Raw genomic sequence first — 14,732 nt, forward strand, 5'->3', positions numbered from 1 at the left:
ATTTTTTAAGAAACCAACTTCAATGGGAAAAGCTGCAGTCATTTACTTGCAACAAATAGGAAGCCGTTCACAGATGGTGCACTAATTAAAGACGCTGTTTGTATCACTGCAGAAACCTTGTTTAAAGATTTTAGAAATAAAGACAACATTTTGAAGGCAATTCAAAGCATGTCTCTTGGAGTGAATACAGTTGCAAGACGAGTTGAATCCCTGTCGTTAAATATGTGACAATGTTACACCCTGACAGTGTGGTGAAAATGAATAAAGACACTGGAGTGGTCAATACCCAAATCCAAATGAACTTTATTCCTGAAACAGCAATAAACAATAGAACATGGATACCGTCAGTACGTCAGCAGCAATAATCATTCTCTTGGTGCGCTGATATATATATATATATATATCCACATTACTGTTATTCAAATCCATACGCCATAACATTCACCAACTTCTATCTTGATTCCAACCACAATATACTCTCTATATTAACTATAACAGTTTATTTAAACACAGCGCTCGTCACATGGATCGGGTCCCATTCCCTTAGCTTGTTACCTTGGCTAAGGGATCATTTTACCGTGGTGAACACCTGCAACATTATTTACGGCTACAACTTGTGGGGAAAACTCCTACTACTGTTTTAACAGGGAGTCTTACCTGAAACAGCAATAGACAATAGAACAGGTCAGTGTGGATACCGTCAGTACATCAGCAGCAATCAGTCTGTCTCTTGGTGCGCTGAGTATATATATCCACCTAGCGCCGCTGCTGACAATCTCTTCACGGCGGTCTTTCACTTTTTCCCTGTACTATAGTCCTGTTACACTCTCCCCCACAGAAAAGAGAGTTGTCCACGATGTAGCTACTCTTTTCCCCACATTTTTTCCCTCCAAAACTTAATACCAGCTGATGTGAACGCCTGTGCCTCTAAATATCTCTATCAAGGCACTGATCACGGCCAGCCATTGCACTTCCACCAGTCCGCAGCCAGCTCGGCTCACCATCACTCGGTTAATCCCGTGTTGTAGGCATTGTTCTCTCATGGCCTCCAGACTCTCATAGATGCTATCGTCACTTAACGTCTGGGTGTTTCTGTTCTTCATGATTAATAAGGACACCCAACTACCTCCCTGAGTTAGTGCAAGACATTCCCCAGATCTCCCTTGTAGTCGGGGGGTTCCACTCGTCCCTGGTGGTCTGTTTTCTAACAATGTTGTTATCTCTGCTTTAATGCCACGCTCCTCACTGATACAGTGTGCTACTGCCTCGCAGTCTCGTCTCTGCCCAAGCTGGGCCTCTTGCGTTCGGAATTCTCTTCTCACCACTGTGGGTTCGCCCAGGGACTCATAAGTCAACATCTCTGGGGGATGACTTTGGCATTTTGGTCTTGCAATTGTGGCGTTCTCCCTGTCTTTTGCGTCCTCTGCCCCGGTTTCTCCTTCCACCTCCTGCAGATCCTCTAACCCCCCCTCAGCCACTTTCACTTCCCGCTCTCCCTGCCGCTCATTCCATAGTGGTGTAAGTGACGCATCTCTCTCTGCTCTTCCTGTGTGCTCTTCCCCATCTGAATAGGGTGTCCAGGTGTCCCGTGGTTCCCACACCTGCCACAACGTTCTCCCTCAAGGGCCTCAACCTCACTCTCACTACCTGGGCTCACTGTGCTCTCTGTGCAACCTCTCCAGGTCCACCTCCACCCCAGCCTCCTCTCCTGACCCTGTCTCCTCTGGTGTCGCCATGTTGCCGGGTTCTCTACTGGAAGGAAATCACAGGGAAGCAGAAGGTTGCGGTGGAGGGTCCTTGATCTTCCTGTACCATTCTCGGGGTATACTTCATATACTGGACTATCGTCACCCTTCTTTCCTCGGACTACGTAAACCTGGTCCTCCCAGTATGAGTGGATCTTTCCGGGACCTCCTCTTTCCGTCACATTCCTAATCAAAACTCGACTCTTCAGTTGCAGCTCTGCTCCATAGACCTTCTGATCGTACAGCTTCTTCCCGTGAGCCACTTCCTTATCCGAGTGCTTGTTGACTATCTCATAGGCTTCTTTCATCCTAGCCTTCCAGTTCTTGATGTAGTGGTTCTAAAACTCCTCTCCATCTCTCCCCTCTAATACAAGCATCAAGTCTATGGGGAGCCGGGGTGACAGTCCATAGAGCAGGTAGAAGGGTGAGAACCCTGTCGCCTCATTCCTGGTGCAGTTATATGCGTGAACTACACTGAGCAGTGAAGTCTTCCAGTCTTGTTTCTGCTCCTCTGTCAGGGTCCTGAGCATCCCCAGCAAGGTTCAATTAAACCTCTCCACCTGTCCGTTCCCTTGGGAGTGGTAACGCGGGGTTCAGAGCTCCTGATGCCACTACACTGCTTCAGTTGAGCAATAAACTGGTTGTCAAACTCTCGCCCCATATCACGGTGGATGTGTGTGGGAAATGCAAACCTTAGGGTGAAGTCATTGAACATCTTGTTGGCTACAGTCTTTGCTCTCTTGTTCGTGGCATAAGCTTGAGCGAACCGTGTGTAGTGGTCCATGACCACCAGTATGTACTCGTACCCCCCTCTGCATTGCTCCAGGTGGAGGAAGTCTATTGACACTAACTCAAATGGATAGGTGGTTTTGATAGATGTCAGGGGGGCTCGGGTGATGCGAGATGGTTTCTTCTTTTTCAAGCACTCACACTTTTGCGTCACATGTCTCTCGACTTCTTGTTGCATCTGGGGCCAGAAGAACTGCTCTCTGATGAGGCTCCATGTCCTTTCACTCCCGAGATGGCCCGTATTCTGATGGAGCACCCTGTACACTAGGGGTTTCTACTTGCTGGGCAGCACCAGCTGGCTCCAGTGGGCGGACTTCCGAATGAGCAGATCCTCCTTGTTGATTTGCAGCCGTGGCCATTCTCTCAGCAGCATCCTCACCTCTTTACTCTCTTCTCTTTCAGTAGTTACATCCAGGCGCTTCCCCTGGATCTTATACCTTAACACTTGGACAATCACCGGATCATCTTTCTGAGCCCTTCTGATTTCATCCGGTGGGAATGTCTGGATAGTGGTTGGTAGTTTGTCCGGTGTCTCCTGGGACGTACTGGCCCTCAAGGCTACTGCACTCAGAAGGGTGACGCCTCCCCCAAATACGGCTCGGATTACTTCCTTACTCAGTCTGTCTGCACACTGCCTGATGAAACCCTTGAAGTTGTCTAGTATGCGCGACAGTCCATCAGCAGGTACTTGACCGTGAAGTTGAAATCAGCCAGTTCTGCTAACCACCGTTTGCCGGTGGCATTCAGTTTAGCTGTTGTGAGCACATAGGTGAGTGGATTGTTGTCGGTATAGACCACAAACGAGGGGGCATAATACAGGTTGTCTCGGAACTGCTCACATATGGCCCACTTCAATGCCAGAAACTCCAACTACCCTGAGTGTAAGTTGTACTTCTTTTCTGCAGGTAAGAGGGTTCTCAAACCATAGGCGATGACACAGAGTTTGGCCTCTTGTCGCTGGTATAATACAGCTCCCAGTCCTTCCTGAGAGGCATCACAGGCATTCCGCCATACTCCGTTGGAACTCAGCGGGAGCGTTGCTCAATTCAAAGGGAATCTGCACCCACTCGTACAATCCCCATGGAGTGATGAAGGCTGTCAGCGGCCAGCTCTCCTCGTCTAAGCTTCCTTGATGATACGCCTTGCCCTGGTCCATCACTGTAAACCATGAACTTCCAGTCAAGCTGTCAAGCATGTTCTGAATGTGCGGAATTGGTTGGCGGTTGGGGACAGTCTTGCAGTTCAGTTCTCTGTAAGCCACGCAAATACAAAGGCTTACATCCTTCTTCCTGACACACACTAGTTCGACCTAGACTGAGTGATCCACCCCCGGGCCAGTAGGTACTGTAGGTACTCCTTCACCTCTCGGTGGAGGGGCTTCGGCATGGAAGTGTACGTCTTTTGTACTGGAGTCTGGTCCTGGAGGGTGATGTGCATCTTTAGGTTCGGGATGAACCCCATGTCGTCCTCATCTCGGGTGAAGGCTTGGCACTCTTCCGTCAACATCCTCCATGCCATGTCCTGTTGTTCCGCCGTTAAGTGATCAAGATCAACCAGAGGGTCCCACACCTGCTCGAGGGTCCTGGTTTCTGTCCTCACCTGCGACTGAGGGGATGCTGCGGCCACTCGGGCGGGCTCCCTTGTCTGTGCCTTCTCTTGGGTCACTGGACACCAGTATTGGAACCCTAAGCTTCCTGCTCTGGTGTGTGTAACTGTCCACCCGGAACTCAACTATCCACCCAATGAAAGAGATCTCAGACTGGTTTTCTGCATAGCCCACTAGGGTAAGGGGCCCCAGAAGCTCTTCCACAGGTCGTATTCGTGCCCGCGGCAAAAACTGTCTTCTCAATTTCTCATTGACTAGGCTGGCCTGTGCCTCTGTGTCCCAGAGGGCAGTGGTGGGCTTGCCGTTGAGGAGACAGCATACCAGGCATCTCTTACCAATCAGCTCCAAGAGTCTTTTGTTATGTTGTGGAGTAACAGGGCTGATTTTCTTGGGGGAGTTCCTTCCCTCTCTCCACCCCAACTGCACTTGATTGAAGGTGCTGCCTACTGTGGGCTGCTTCTGGTTCCCTGTCCATCCCATGAGTTTCCTGCTATTTGGGTGTTCTCATTGTTGCTTGGGCGTGGATCCCTGGGTCACTGCTGGCCCTCTTTTTCGTTGGCCGATTCTTTTACAGGTGTCCCTCTTGCCCGCATCGAAAGTGGTGGTTGCATGTCTGTTTGGTGCCGGCCTCACGGCACCCTGAGCAGTCTCGTGATTGCCCTCTTCCTCCCCCAGGTGGTGTGTTAGTCCTCATTGCCGCTATCAGCATTTCCCGGACCTGCGCCAGCTCTGCCTTCAGTTCTTGCACCATCACCAGGGAATTCCCATCTACAACCTTCTTTCCCCGTGTCCCTCCACCGTGGGATGTCCAGTGCCCCTCTTCCACGTGCTCATTCTTTCCCTCAGCCTGCAGCTCTGTCACTCGAACTGAACAGGCTGCCACCTGCTGGGCTTTGCATTTTTGCAGTTTTTTCCCTCTCCCAGTTGGTGGCTTCACCAGTTTTCTCAATTAGGATCTCATCTGTGACACGTCCTCTGTCCCTAAAGAACACCCTATGCCCATCCTCCTCTAGAGTTCCATATTTACAGATTGTATAAAATAATGTTTTTTTTTTTTTACTTGTATAGTAGAGAATCACAATTTCAAAGTTTGAACCGTTTAAAAAAATAATACACATAGAAAGTCATTTTAGTGGTTTTTTTCTACTTTTTTAAAATAAATTGGAATGTTGCACTTTTTAATTTTACTTTTGGGGTGGTGGTTTTATTTGCAGACTATTCAAAAAAGAATTGAGAACAGTTAGTTGCAGTTTTTTTACTATGGTTGAAAGCAAATAGTTTAAAATGTATTGAAGTAAAGACATGTGCCTTATAGTTTGTAACTTGTAACTTTTTAACAATTTCTAAACCAGTACAACAATATTATTGCCCTTAACAGTTACTTTTCTTCCAATGGTCTTTTGAACACAGTATCCAGTTCACGTCCAAGATATCAGAGTGCTCCCAGCAGGATAGGAAATCCTTTTCTGTTTCTGTTCTTAAAAGGTCCCTTAAAAGCCACCACAGGGTATGGAATCCAGCGCTGAGCATCACAAGTGTGTGTAACAGTCTCAAATACCTGAAACCTGCAGGATACCTGAACTCTGGTAGCAGGTTTCCCATCTTTGTGTTCTAACATTCCCAAATGACCCCATCTCTCCTAGCGAGTCTCATCACATCCTAAACATTCAATTATCCTTACATCGTCTAATGTAACATTTAAATGGGTAAAGGATAATCCCTGTGGATCATCAGGGGCACACTCAAACATTATCCTACAATGCTTTACCATATGGGTACATGCAGGACACTGTGTTGGTTCTGCTCGTGACAACCCAGTTCTACATCTTTGACATCCACATATCAGTCTGGACACATGTCAGTCTGTCCCCCTTTTCAGAGAGAGTTTTCCACAGGGAGTAATGGTTCTATTTTGTTTATGCATTTCAATTTGATCACAGAGGGCTATTTTGTTAGGTATCTGAGTTGACCAGAATTCACTATTTTTCATATCAGAGAGTTTCCAAGCCTCATTATCATTTCCATCATCAGTGGGGAACCCCCCTAGAAATTAAATCGATTTGATCGAAGGTCCAGTTACTTTGGCTACATAGGCTTCCATTCAAAAGGAACTAATACCTTAAACAAGAGAGAAGGAGTTTGAGGGTCACTTGTGACACTATCATAAGGGTCAGAATTGCTGAAGTTACAGTTTTATAGGAAAACTTGTATATATTATATATGTACATGTATAATAGGTTTATAACAAATATATATGCAGTCAAAAAATGTTTAGCAAATAATACGTGGATACTACACAGCACTTTCTTTACTATATATATTAATGTTGTTGAAGCTGACATAATGTTGTTGAAGCTGACACCCTGGGATCAAGAAGCTGCTTGATGAGATTCTGAGATGAATAAGCTACTAACAACCAAACAAGCAAGATGGGCTGAATGGCCTCCTCTCGTTTGTAAACTTTCTTATGTTCTTTTTATATATATATATATATATATATATATATATATATATATATATATATATATATATATATATATATATATATATTGTAAGTAAGCAGGGAGGGGGTTAATATCCTCCCTGCATGAAAACCATGTGCAAATGCACATTGATTGAGTTTAATTGTTTAATTAATTGTTTGATTACTGATTATCCCCTGCACCTGGTGATTATTGTAAATTAGAGCCATGTGCAGGGTATAAAAGAGAAGCAGCCAGTCTGTTCTGGGCTGCTGCGATGTGAAGAGCCCGGTTGTGAGTGTGTGCAACCAAAAAAGAAAAAAAATAATAAATAAATAAATAAATAAATAAATAAAAATAAATAAATAAAGGTATTGTGTAAAACAATCTGAGTGGTTTGTGGACGGGGAAACAGCTTAGCTGTCCCGTGTTAGTCAAGGAACTTATTTGTGTTTAGTTAGTGCTCAAGGAAAGAGCTAGGTGTTTGTTTTGTTTATTTTTTGTTTATTAAAAAAATAGCGTGTCAGCACTTTGAAAACCCATATATATATATATATATATATATATATATATATATATATATATATATATATATACCAAAGTAGAGTGAATAAAAGTTTAGCTTTTTTTTCCATGGAAACCCCTTTATCACAATTATTTAAAATTTAAAAATAAACTTATCTAAAATGTGTGGGTCCTTCCAGCTAGTACTGTGAGTTACAGTATTCATACTTGCAAATGTGAGAATGCGAGAGAAGTGGTGTGAAGTATAAAGTAGCTGAATAATTTTGCACCCAAAGTGTGACTACAAAAACAAACACTATACTAAGAAAGATAGGGCTAATGTACAAACTAAAAGATGAAACTTATATTTATATATTTTGTTAAAATATTTTTATAATATAAAAGATTATATATTTACCACTAATGTATGTCAATTGAGATTATATCTAAACAACAAATAAGTCTTGAAAAACAAATAAGTCTTGTAATAGCATCATCTCTAGAAATCTCACAAACATGGCAAGACATATAGTTAAAGAGTACCTTATATTTAATTCCTCCTTTGAAATAGCCAGTAAATGCAGTAGACTCATATCCCTGCAGTTCTCTGTATTGCACGGGTTTCCCCCCCAAATAGTCATCCATCTGCACAGTGAAGATAGCTGCTGAGGTGCTTTCATCCTGGCTGCATTCTTTGCCTGATGAAATAAAAAGGCAAATATAGTTCACATGTGAATACAATCAAGTTATAAATGGGGATCAGCCATATAAAGATGTGATATTTACAAAAGGAGACTGTGACAGAGAAAGAATCAACCTGTGAGGGCGCTGTGTAAAGGGAATAGAGTGCCCCGGGCTGGATGGTCTGACAATTCATTCCAGAGAAAGGTGGAAGTCGGCCATCTAGAAATCTCATCGCCCAAGAAGGGAAGCGATGTGGCAACCGCGGATTGGAGGAGAAACGGTTGCACTGGCTAACCAAGGGGGCGTGGCTGATGGTACAAAAGGGGACGTGGCTAGGTGATCTGTTCCTTTGTTATGGTTAACAGAGAACCGCTGAAAGGAGAACTATAATAACGCTTTAGCACCGCATCCTCTGGCATCCCAAACAAAGTGACACTGTGATTGAATATGTGGGGTTTTCTTCATCTTGCCCTTCTCCGCTGAACGTGTTCATGTCTCCTCAACAAGAGCCAAGTGTCGCTGCATCAGGAAGTGTACCACAGCAGCCATCCTGAAGCCAATGACATTTCTCTGCAGGTGTGTGCTTTTATCTTACAATGGTTTGCACTTTGTACGAGGTGTAACATTTTTGGAGAGTCAGCAATTGCCTAAGTGCAAAACAAAATCCTTACATCACATTATAATGTTTGTGCCCGCTTAGTATCCAATTGAATGCATTTCAATATCATTTAATGGATTAATGATGGCAAAGTACAAAATCAGGCTTTACGGCTGCCAATACGATTTACAGGAGCATTATGGGAGTTTTGCACCCACAGATTACTTTGCGCATATCCTTACATCACCCCCTATGTGTAATAATGGCATAAACTCACATGGACAGCATAGCTCATTTGACAGATAACACCCCCTCCAGAAAGTGTAGTAGTCCATCATTTGTGGAACGTAACTGCGCAGGTCACAGACAGTTTAAGTGGGCCATTTCATTTGTGGTTGACGACTTGTCTTACATAATATTATGTTACCAGAAAACTCATGATTCATTTGAATTACACAGGTTAGCTAAAGTAGTTCAATACTGCTTAGTCATTCTGTAAAAATTTAGCATCAAACTTTGAACAAGGAATACATCATTCATTCATTTTAGTGTACAGGATAGAAACAGTTTCCTTGTTACAGATTACAACTCAACATTGACCTTTTTATGAGTGGCTAGACAAAGAAAGATGTTTCATTCAGCCATAAAGAATGTTAATTTAATGCCAGTATCAGTAACAGTTTACAATTTCCTCATATTTGCATGCTCTGTAGTATGTTAAGAAGGGCTATAAAAAAGGTACAATTTCAAGGAAAACATTATACCCTTTAAATGTGTTTAATATTTTATTGTGTACCTGTTTATTATGCCACAATACATGTTGTTAATCCTCATTTATAATCACTGTTTCTGTACTCATGGGTATTTCACATTTTACATTTGCTGCTGTCTCTGAACAAAGTTGAGTTTTCCTGGAGTATTCATTTAAAGAGATACTATACTATAATGAACAGTATCTGGTTATCTATGGTAAAGTATCTATTATAGTATAGCGTGTATATATATATATATATATATATATATATATATATATATATATATATATAATTTGTGTAACACTATATCTGGGTTTTTGTTTAGTTTTCCTTGCATTTGAAAGAAAACTACATGGAAACACAAATTACCTGAAAGGTACTACCAAAATAGAGTGAATAAAAGTTTAGCTTTTTTTTCCATGGAAACCCCGCCTTTATCACAATTTTATTTAAATTTAAAAATAAACTTTTATCTAAAATGTGTGGGTCCTTCCAGCTAGTACTGTCAGTTACAGTATTCATACTTGCAAATAAATCACACATGCATATTTTAATGACAATAAATTATGACCAAGGAAAAACAGAAATAGTACCTCCCATTTCTTCACAATAGAATTTACAGTAGACACTCAAAGCAGAGAATAAGGAACCAAGTAGATCTGATTAAAGTCCAAATACAGTACAACACTCAAGCGTCTTCTTTAACAATTGCTTAATGTTTTAAAGTCTGAGAATTATTCTGATGTTAAAAAAACACCATAAAATCCCACCTCTGCCACTGACTGACTGACTCACTGTGTGACCCTGAGCAAGTCACTTAACCTCCCTGTGCTCCATCCTGCAGATGAGATGTTAAATCAATGTCCTATTTTTAAGTGACTCTGCATGTAACGCACAGTTCACAGCATACCTCTGTAAAGCGCTTTGTGATGGCGGTCCACTATGAAAGGCGCTATATAAAAATAAAGATATTATTATTATTATTATTATTATTATTATTATTATTATTATTACAGTAAGCAACTCCATTGTACGCTGTGCAAAAGTCTTAGACATGTTGCATTTTTCTACTCTGATGCATTATGAGCATCAACAGTTTACTCAGATGTGCTCCTGAGAAAGTAAATCAGGTATCAGGGATATAAATGACACCTGATTTAGACTTTGTTGATAAATGATATAGTTTCCACTTGTTTTTTTTTATTAAGATAAGCAGCGTTCAGACAATTTGGGTCAATTGTGTATTGTTACTAAGTATGACAAAATATTATTATATTATAAATTTCTTAGCAGACGCCCTTATCCAGGCCAACTTACAATTGTTACAAGATATCACATTATTTTTACATACAATTACCCACTTATACAGTTGTTTTTTTTTACTGGAGCAATCTAGGTAAAGCACCTTGCTCAAGGGTACAACAGCAGTGTCCCCACCGGGGATTGAACCCACGACCCTCCGGTCAAGAGTCCAGAGCCCTAACCACTACTCCACACTGTTGGGAAGTAAAATATGTTACATCATGTCCAGAATACTGGCCTCGTTCTTTTATTAGATTTAACTAGAATTACTATTACTATTTCCAAAGCGGACATCACATGTTAGTATTATTATCACCTCAAGTAATGCAGCTTTCACAGCTTCAGATCTCTGTAAATACTGTTCAACAGCATAACTTATTTAAGTTCACGGACTGCTATCCAATGCTTTAAAATCTAAGTTCTTGTCTCTTGCAAGCTATATTAACTCTATTGGGGGTCACAGCCCTTGTATTGTACTGCAAATGTTTTGCTTCTTCACCTTAATTGAGGATATTAAAATATGTAAAATACAGCACTGGAGATAAACTGCTGCATCCTGGTCCCTTTGCTGTAGATGACAGTAATGATTCAGAGATCATTGTGGTAAGATTGAACTACAGCACATGAAGTGATTAGGTACCTGGAAGCAGCTGCAACTTTTCATCTTTAGCGTTGTGTTTAAACCATTTGCATGTTACATTTTGAAGGATACAATACAAACTGCAAACTCTCCTAGATAATGAAATACTTTGTATGATCATATTATCTACATTGTGGCCCTTAACCTCAATTTAATCATGTATTAGACCCATAACGTGTATGGATCTAAACCATAAACCATCTGATAGTTTAATTCATCTCAAAGGGACACTTATACAGTCTTGTACATTGTAGACAATAGAAATAGAGCCCAGGGAATGTCTACCATAGACATTCCAGTAACCAAGTAGGTTTCTGATATGAGATTCCGAGTATAGCCCTTGTTTTCAGATGATATCAATACACTTAGAATGTTTGTTGGCATTTCTTTTGGAACCCGACCGTTATCGCCATAGAAGCCTATAGCTGAGCACAAGGGACGACGATTAACCTTGAGGGTTCAAGAAAATCACTGGGATGGGAGTGAGTTCCATGGCGAGCTGGGGCAGTCCAGACATGCAGCCTTGACTGACATCATTTAGGTTGGTCTTGCATTAAACATACATTAAATGAGAGCTAGTGGCTAAAGACCTTTATCCTACGGTGACTTAACTGGGAGTCACCCATAATAATAAATAATATTAAGATAATATAAAAAAAAAAAAATAGCTTTTATATTAAATATTTGATGATTTTGATTTCAGAAACTGGGTATGATTATGCACAACAGAGATATATAAAAAAATACATATAAATAGAATACAAAATATAAACATGACCTTCTTCACATCAAGAGAAATGCATGTCCTATCAATAACATTTGTTGACCTTACTTTAGATGAAAGCTAAAAATACCTCTAAGATCCATTAAGAACTGTCCAGGTTATACTTTTTTCTCTGGTGCATTTTCTCTGGTTTTAAGCTTGCAACAGTTGAGGCACAGGGTGCACAAGACTATAGAATTGAAACTGCAGTCCCCTAGTCTTGTGAAAGAACCAACATCATACAAATATTACACAAACTGCACCACTTGTAAGGTGGCTAACTTTGGCTATAGTTTCTATTATCCATGGAAGGGGTGGAGGTGAGTGTTTCATAATAAAAATAAAACTCACTGGTTCCTGATAAGCATGTCCACAAGGTTTTTAAAAATAAAATAAAAACCTAATAATACGCTCGTGCTACCATGCTAACAAATGGAGGTCCTGCTTCCACCCAACTCCAAACTCGGAATATACACGTGATCGTTGGTGCAATGCAGCTTCCTTCTCCCGGGACAAACCCCCGACCACCTCCCGACCTCGGAGTATATACAAGATCACCGTTAGAGGTGGTCGCTTTGTTTCCTGAACCAAGTCGTTTAGAAGCACAAACAGACCGATGCTTCGGCGGCAGTGTTGTGCCGAATTCTGCCGCCTGATGAATTTTGCACTACTTTGAGATATGCGCATGAATGAGTGTTTCGTTGAAGTTTGTCCCTTACGTTTCTTTAAAAACTATACATACCTCCTTCATATTATATATATATTTCCATTATTGCCTTACGTGTACTACCACGTTTCCATGAATCACATAACCCAGGTACATGCTTCGAGTTGCCCCCCCCCCCACACCTCTGTTCACATGTTTTTAAATTGCTCGAGTTGGCTCACAATTCGTGCAGGAGCCAGAATTCTCTGGTTCGATTTCACTCCCCGGGCTGGCCTGAATTTTAAAGTCTGAATTCAGGCTGGAGGAAATACCGTATAATGGGACATTTTGGCTGGTATTATATTCAGAGAATTCAGACCAATTCGAGCGCATTTGAATCAACTCGAGTTGGCAGTCCATGGAAACAAGGTATATGTGTCTGTGTCTGCCTTACCATGTTTCATTACTATATTTATTATGCTAAACTGTGCTATATTGTATAATTCTTGCTTACATTTCGGTTTACTAAAATGTGCATTAAGCATTTAATACTACGCTAACATTTGGATTATGCATCAAACTTATCAAACTGCTATTCGCAAATCAGTTACTGTGGTGCAATATTGCTAATATTAAGACTATGGCTTACAACTAACACTATACTCGTATTACGCATGTAGTGTATGGAAAACGAATTTACATGATTTTAAATGTGTCTACCTTTTACTCTCTAAACACATATTTCAAAATTACATGTGTCGTCTGAGGCTAGATATAGCGAATGTTCACGGTAAACCACATTCATGAATACATTATAACTTAGTAACATAGAAATCACACGGACAAACTTCAACGAAACACTCACGCATGCGCATATCTCAAAGTATTGCAAAATTCATTAAGTGGCAGAATTTGGCACGACAGCGTTAGCAGCGGTCTGACCCTAATGGCTTACAGCAGCCGTGATCTGTATGATCAGGACCCTTTTATTCCTGGTGCTCTGCTGCACTATGCTCACCTGCTGATTAGGAGCTTAACACTCTTGTTTACAATAATCAATTACAGAAGCCCCCTCCTTACATGCATGGCCCCAGCCCTGCTACAGCTTGAATAATGAACATAGAAGCAGACCTAAAAAGATAACCATAGATATTTGTTTATCAAATTAACTCAAATGCAGTAATTAAAAATGTTTTTAATAGTTGACAAAAATCAAGCCAGTTATTGTGTTTACCAATGATAAATGGACAGACATGGAGATATGATCAGTGCATAGGGGTCCATGTTTGGAGAGAGCACACCCTAATAAAAACTAGAATATAGTCACTTTAACATTTTACATCAATAAAATTAGTGAACAATGGAAATACAAAATACATTTTACTCTTAAAAGTCCAACAATTGGACAATGCTCGAGCTGATCAGGTATGCTGGGAGTAAATAATCACGCATTGAGATTTACCCAGCTTTTAACTTTAGCAATTACATAAAAAAGAAAAATAGAAAATAAACACTTACCCAGCCAGAAGTGCAGATTGTAAAAACAAGCCTCCTTCAGCTTGACGGTATGCAGGACAAGATAGGCATCCCCTACAAAGAAATTGCCCTGTAAACTATCTGGTACTGGAGCCAGTTCCATGTTCTCAATTCTCCAGATCTGAAGACCAGATGCCTTGCCTGCCTGTTCAAACTCTTTGTGGTGCAGCACCATCTTTTTCTAAGTTTCAGTTTACTTCTAAAGTTAAGGAGTAAACTCAGTACAGCTACACAGTCACTAAAAGAAAAAAACAAATCACTCCAGTACTGTGCAGACAGCACATAAGTGTAAGTCTGAGGGTGTGTCTTGCCAAAGTACAAATTAACTGCTGCTCTAGCATCAGCTTTGCCTCCTCCTGTTTTCTTTAAATCGTTTCAAACACAAGTCTTCCAGTGTTTCATTAAAATAACATTTACAACAGTTTAAATTAAACAAAGATGTATATGTTAAAGCTGCATTGTCCCACATGCAGGTTCAATTTTATACTAAAATATGAAAACTAATTGATGGTTTCATTTGTCTGTAATAACTATTATGTGCACTGTTCTTTATTAGAAACCAGACGCTGTTTTCCACACTGTATTCTATAGTTTGAACTGTGGGGACTGTGCATGTTTGCTCCCTGTCAGAAGCCCTCCTATCATTCTGCCTCTCTGATTGAAACAGTATCTGCAGTAGTTGCTGGTTACTGGTGTTTTATC

General features: G+C 41.0%; 1 protein-coding gene across 1 annotated transcript in view; it reads right to left on the minus strand.

The window, feature by feature from the left end:
• Nucleotides 1-14,320, minus strand: part of LOC117399522 (scinderin-like) — a 40,861-nt gene extending 26,541 nt beyond the window's left edge. The window contains exons 1-2 of the mRNA XM_033998760.3: nucleotides 14,013-14,320; nucleotides 7,650-7,804 (exon numbers count right to left, since the gene is read on the minus strand). Of these exons, the coding sequence (XP_033854651.1) occupies nucleotides 7,650-7,804; nucleotides 14,013-14,205 (348 nt within the window). The 5' untranslated portion in view covers nucleotides 14,206-14,320. The remainder of the gene's footprint in view (nucleotides 1-7,649; nucleotides 7,805-14,012) is intronic.
• Nucleotides 14,321-14,732: the final 412 nt, after the last annotated feature.

This window comes from Acipenser ruthenus, chromosome 4 (genome assembly GCF_902713425.1).
Source record: "Acipenser ruthenus chromosome 4, fAciRut3.2 maternal haplotype, whole genome shotgun sequence".
NCBI lineage: Eukaryota > Metazoa > Chordata > Actinopteri > Acipenseriformes > Acipenseridae > Acipenser > Acipenser ruthenus.